The sequence below is a fragment of the Cebus imitator genome, unplaced genomic scaffold, assembly GCF_001604975.1.
Source record: "Cebus imitator isolate Cc_AM_T3 unplaced genomic scaffold, Cebus_imitator-1.0 Scaffold613, whole genome shotgun sequence".
Taxonomy (NCBI): Eukaryota; Metazoa; Chordata; class Mammalia; order Primates; family Cebidae; genus Cebus; species Cebus imitator.
In genome coordinates, this window is record NW_016107928.1 from 872,881 (window position 1) to 879,661 (window position 6,781).

The 6,781-nt window shown below is 34.9% G+C and overlaps 1 protein-coding gene across 1 annotated transcript in view; it reads left to right on the plus strand.

Annotated features, from left to right (window-relative positions):
* MED14 (mediator complex subunit 14) overlaps window positions 1-6,781 on the plus strand; it is an 86,921-nt gene that overhangs the window by 23,624 nt on the left and 56,516 nt on the right. The window contains exons 7-9 of the mRNA XM_017516981.2: window positions 305-450; window positions 1,473-1,623; window positions 2,149-2,260. Coding sequence (XP_017372470.1) covers window positions 305-450; window positions 1,473-1,623; window positions 2,149-2,260 — 409 coding nt within the window. The remainder of the gene's footprint in view (window positions 1-304; window positions 451-1,472; window positions 1,624-2,148; window positions 2,261-6,781) is intronic.

Below are 6,781 nucleotides of genomic sequence, written 5' to 3' on the forward strand. Positions count from 1 at the left end.
AAAAAAAAAAAAAAAAAAAGTACTGTTTGATGAAAAAAATAGTACTATTTGGTCAATCCATGTTCTCTAAACTATGATGAATTAAGACACAACCCAGACCTTATGGTTTTATATTGGTTCAAAATTAAATATAAAACCTTTTTCTGAAATTATGCTATAAATTATAACAACTTTTTAGGATGAGCCATTGGAGAAATATTTCAGAAATTTTCTTCATAGACAGTTTTTCAGAACCAGAGCTTTCCTTAAATCAAGTTTGCCTGTACTTGATTGACTGTTGGCATAACATATTAAATTTACTTAACAACATCTATCAGATTCTTTCTGTTTATCACTTCAGTTAGAAGTCTTACATTCCCAAACTCTAATGTTAATCCGAGAACGGTGGGGAGACCTTGTACAGGTGGAAAGATACCATGCTGGAAAGTGCCTCTCCCTCTCAGTTTGGAAGTAAGTAAAATTAGTTCTGATGGGTTCGTGCTATGACTGTAAATGCTCTTTTTACTTCTCTTTTTCTCTCATACATCTGATTAAATACACAGTTTACCCTTGAACAACACAAGCTTGAATTGTGTGGGTCCACTTATATGCAGATCGATTTGCAAAATGTGAAACCTGTGTATAGGGCCAACCTTCCCTATACGTGAATTCTGCTGGGTGACTCTAGGACTGACTGCTGGATGTGAGTATGTGTGGATTTTGATATTAGGACAGGAATCCTGAAGCCAGTCTCCCAGGCATACCGAGGAATGACTGTATACCAATAGCTATGCACCTCTAGTAACATGCTTTTGTGTAGTAAGGTCCCATAGTATTATGTAGACCACATAGGACATCCATAATTGACACCTGTCTTAGAACATGTTTTAAATACATAGACATTTACCTATTTGTACTGAGACTTACTATTCCTAAAAAGTTTGAGAGATTAGTTTACTCTGGGCTTATACCAAATTTCTACAAGACCGTTAGGTTAGATTGTTGGGTATCATCTTTTAAAACATGCATGCTTAAGTTTTCCACTTTGAATTGTGCCTGTTAAAAACTTTTCTTTGGGAGAAGATTGGTACTGGGCTGTTTCCAACTCGCAGTTCCCTGTTTGAACTTTACTTGATTGCTGTTTTTCTCCTCACCCCTGCATCTTATTATCCCAAATACTCCCATTTTCTGTAAAGGAATCAGAGGTGAATAGATACCACTTAGAAGACAGCCAGTTTTGTTTTGGGGTTCTTTTTCATGTGTGCATATGTTTTATTTCAAAATTCTGTGTTCTTTTCTTAATGCAATAAATCAAATATTGTATTGGATTACAGAATAGCTACCTTCTCATTATTAATTTATTCCCTCCACAAACACTGAGGACCTGCCATATTCCGGGCTCTGGCTAAACTGCACGATGGATTGTCTCTATTTTATTCTAGAAGTTAACAGGCTGTGTTGAAAAAATTCTTCATTTCTTTTTTTTTCTTTAGTCAACAGGTTCTTGGAAGAAAAACTGGAACAGCATCTGTTCACAAAGTTACAATTAAAATTGATGAGAATGATGTCTCCAAGCCTTTACAGATTTTTCATGATCCTCCTTTGCCAGCTTCTGATTCCAAATTAGTAGAAAGAGCCATGAAGGTAAAAGATCTCAATATATTTTAATATTGGTTTAAATGAATGTAACTTGCCATTTATGCTTAAACTCTTAGCACAAATTTTTAAAAATACCTAATTATTCCTAAAATCCTTCATGAAACTTATTTCAAGTAAATGGTACACTTCTTACATTTGTTGGTTTTTTTTTAAAACATCTGATACCATAATGTATAATTTTTAATATATTCTTTCATATTTTATAATTTAGATCAGATACCATTTTAATTTTAAGATCTGGCATTTGAGCACCATGATAACTGATTTGTAATATCTTCGCCTATACTTATCAAAATGTTAACTATAGTTTTTAAGCTATCAATACTGTATAAGTTAATTTTTAACTCATTACCATATTAGTTAATTTTTAACTTTAAGTTTGCTTTCTTTTAGTAGCTAATCAATGTGATTTCAAAAGGAAATATTTTGAAGCACGGTAATCTACTCTTGGGCTTTTAAAGTAAAAACGTTTAAATTGCACATATGAATTTGTTGTTCTTATTTATGCAGATTGACCACTTATCAATAGAAAAACTCCTGATTGACAGTGTCCATGCAAGAGCTCATCAGAAGCTCCAAGAACTGAAGGCCATTCTTAGAGGCTTCAATGCCAATGAAAACTGTAGGTTTTTTAAAATTGACATTTGTTTTTCTTTTGTTTAAACTAGTATCCGGTTTTGTTTTATGAGAATCTTAATATGACTTTTTCCTGATATTTTGATTTTATTGTGGAAGCTGGTATTTCTGCATTTTAACTGGTGATCTGCCAAACTTATTCTAATTTTCTTCTTATTTCTTACTTATTTAGCTTATCCTCATTTTTGAAATATTTGTGTATTGGCTTTCCTTAAAACTTTATGAAATGGTGCTGGGCATGGTGGCTCATGCCTGTAATACCAACACTTTGGGAGTCCAAGGTGTAAGGATCACTTGGGGCCAGGAGTTCTAGACAAGCTTGGGCAAAAAATGAGACCCTGTCTCTATTTATAAATTTTTTAAATAAAAAAGAAAAACCTTGTGAAACGTGAGCTAACATCTTAATATGAGTTTTATTTTTAAAGCTTTTTTCTAGTGATAAAACAGCATTGCAAATATTTATAATATACTGGTAAAATATGCCCCTTTGAATGAAGTAGAATTCACCCCTTGTCCTTTTAAAAAAGTTTTTAAAATTGTTAATACATTAACAGAGTTCAAATAAGAAATGCAGATATATGGACATAGTGAAAAATCTTCCAAGTTTAATTACCTAGTAAGTATATTCAGAGCTTTGAGGGACAGTCATTTAGAAAAGTAAACCCTTTCATTCTAGGAATATAGTTTCACAACATCATAATGAGTGTATTTACTATCCCTGCCCCAATTGTTTTTGGCCATAATTACCTTGGGCCCACAGTGCACAGTCTTTAATTAAGTGGGATGACGTAAGTGAAGTGCCTTATAAGTAGGAAGTCTTAATAGTGCTAGTAGTAAAGATACTGCCTTTTGTCATCACAGAGCCCATCTGCTCAATCCATTATACTTAAAAAAGCAGCTTCTTAAGTATGCTAGTAACTCTGGATTAAAACCACTTTGACAGAAATAGATTAAAAAAACAAAAAAAAAAACAAAAAACACTACCTGAAGGAAAGACAGAAAGTCAGAAGAATAAAAGTTTATTTAGAATACATACTCCTTCTTGGAAAGTGAAAATATAGAGGTGAAAAAGGGGATCTAAGATAAGCCAAACCATTAGCTTATATTTTTAAAGAGACTAAGGGGAGGGGCAGCCTAACTTAACAAAAATGCGAATATGGGCCTTAAAAAAGAAATAAAGGATATATCAGAAATCTGGTGAATGTATTGGTTAAATGTATATTGGGGGTGCCTATCCATTAGCCCTATCAGAGTTTAATATTAACATCATCAGTACTTCATTATGTTAATTTAATTAAAAGCTTCAGTATAAGGCCCTCCCCTTTAATCCCTCAAGCAAAGATATTAAATGCAGACCTAAGAATTATGATTGGAAAGTATAATTGAAACTTCCATTGGAGCTAGAAAGGCGTCTAACCACTGCCCCCTTTTGTTCTTTTTTAACAGCTTTATTGAGATATAATTCACACATAATTACTTCATTCAGTGGTTTTTACTAAAAGAGTTGTGCAACTATCACTACAATTGGATTTTTGAACATTTTATTTTATTTACTTAATTATTTTTTTGAGACAGAGTCTTGCTCTGTTGTCCAGGCTGGAGTACAGTGGCATGATTTCGGCTCACTGCAGCCTCTGCCTCTTGGGTTCAAGCAGTTCTCCTGCCTCAGCCTCCTGAGTAGCTGGGATTACAGGTGCCTGCTACCATGCCCGGCTAATTTTTTGTATTTTTAGTAGAGACGGGGTTTCACCATATTGGCCAGGCTGGTCTCAAACTCCTAACCTTGTGATCTGCCTTCCTTGGCCTTCCAAAGTGCTGGGACTACAGGCGTGAACCACCGCGCCTGGCCTGATTTTAGAACATTTTAATCATTTCAGAAAGAAACCCTATACCCATTAGCAGTCACAACCCATTTACCCCTCTCCCTCCCCGCCTCCCTTCTGGCAATCATTAATCTACTTTCTATAGATTTGCCTATTTGGACATTTCATATAAATGGAATCCTAACATGTGATCTCTTCAATATGGTTTTTAACAATTTTTTTGAGCTTCATAGCATGTTTCAGTACTTCATTCACTTAATTATTGTCAGATAATCCATTGTATGGCTATACCATCTTTTGTTTATCCATTCATCATTGATGAACATAGGGGTTGTTTTTCTTTTTTGGCTATTGTGGATAATGCTGCTATGAACATTCATGTCCAAGTTTTTGTATGGACATAAATTTTCATTTCTCTTGGCTGTACACCTAGGAGTGTAATGACTGTGTCTTGTGGTAACTGTTTAACACCACTTTACGATCTAACCAGCAATGTGGGAAGGTTTCATTTTCTCCACATCCTCACCAATACTTGTTATTGTCTGCATTCTTTTACGTGAGGATATGCAGTTATTGCAGTAACATTTGTTGAAGACTATTTTTTCCTATCTGTCTATCTATCTATCTATCTATCTATCTAATCTATCTTATCTAATCTATCTATCTATCTATCTATCTATTTATCTATCTGTCTGTCTGTCTGTCTGTCTGTCTGTCTGTCTGTCTATCTGAGTCCATGGCCTCCTGAATAGGCTGGTCTTGTGCTCCTGGGCTCAAGCAGTCCTTCCATGTTGGCTTCCCAAAGTGCTGGGATTACAGGTGTGAACCACCATGCCTGGCTCTTTTGTTCTTAAAAAAGACTTTAAGTATTTTGCAATCTTAATTTTTTGAGATAGTAGAATGCTAAAATTTCATTTGTTGAGATTCACAACAAATGAATCTGTAAACAAGGATTAGCAAGTTAAAAACAAACACAAAAAAAACTAACTGTGATTGCCAAGGGACAGTTAAATTATTTTGAAAAATAAACTCAAAGCATATGTTTACATAGGAATGGTTTTGTGTACTGTTCACCTAGGTTCTGAAGATTTCTAAAGAGCAATTTAGAGAAATCTTTAGAACCTAGGTGTAAAATCCCTTTTTGTAGAAATGTTAGAGGTCTGAGTTCAGCTTTCTGCTCTTGAATAAATCATTTATGCTATTTGGGCCATTCTCCTCATCTGAAATTTTAGGATATTATAATAGTCCAGGCTCTTCCTAGATCTTAAACTCTAGTAGGAGTGTGCTATACCAGTGATTTTTGAGTCCTAGGTGTTAGAGAAGGGTGCTTTAGGGACTATAAATTTGGAAGGAAAGGAGCTCCTCAGTCCTACTTTAATCAGGACAGTTCTAGAAATGAGGACTGCTAGAGGAAAGAGTCTGCTGACCCACCATTTTAGGGCATGTGCTTTAACTTGTTTTTTAAATTCACATGCATGCATTTATACTCTTCATATAGTCTTACTTGATTCTTTTTGTGATGGGTAAGCATGCTTTAGTAAGATCCTTACTGGAACCAGGGACTACATAGTCTGTTCTTAGAATCCCTTAGTGCAATCACCCATAAATCAGGTGGCTTTTCTTCTAACACCTAACTGGAATAACTCAAGGAAATGAGTAGCTCAGAGAACAGAGCATTTCAAGGGAAGGCTAGGGGAAGCCATAGACTTCAGGTTTTGAGCAGTTCAGGTATGTGGTTTCGTGGGAGTGGGAATGGTTCAGGAGAGAGGAGACAGGACTTTGGAGATAAGTTCAAAAAAGGCAGTGCAAGGCACTAAAGGTAACTTGAGATATGGCCCATTTGGCAGCATTGCCTAACTCCTGAAAGCCAAGGTGCTGCTCTCTTGTGTTGTACTCTACCCTTCAGCGCTTGTAATCAGGGCATCATGATCAGTTTGGAAGCTGTGAACCACACACAGCCATTCCTAATTGAGCTTAGTTGCTGCTCTTCACTCTTCATACTTTATATTGCTGTCTGTTCATCCATTCCTCATCTTGTTCTCAGTAAATGATAGAAATAAAAGAGGAGTTGCAACAGCGGGGCTGCAAAAAATAAATGAATAAATAAAAACAAAAAACAATAAAAAAGAAATAAAAGAGGAGATATGTATATGTTCTTGCTGGGGTAAATAGCAGCAAGTCCTGTCATCTTGCACTGCTTTTAATTGCCTCTTTTTTATTTTCTTTTCAAGTTTCCCCATTTTTGTATACTTAAAACCTGTTGCCTTTGAATGCTTTAGGGCATTTTGTATTTTATTTTCTGTAAAGAAAAATAAGGACATGGTGGTAAAAATATATGTACATGATTTGTGTCAGTGTTTCTTGTCTTTTGAACTGTGTTCTCTGTATTCTTCTCTGATGCCCTATTTTTCTAAGAATACTCAATTGTGATAATTAGATTGAAATTATAATTGTTATCCCAATTCCCAGAACTAGTTTTACTCCGTTGCCACACTTCAGAAATGGTTTTGATTTAGAGAATTCACTTCTACCATGTCAGGAATGGTAACAATATGGAAATGTTTCAAAAATCAGCAACTCTGTTTCACATTTGTAATAACTTTTTATTATGTTAACATAGTAAGTTGAGCAAAACATCACTGATTTGAACTAATTTGTCACATTGGTCTGAATTATATGGTAAA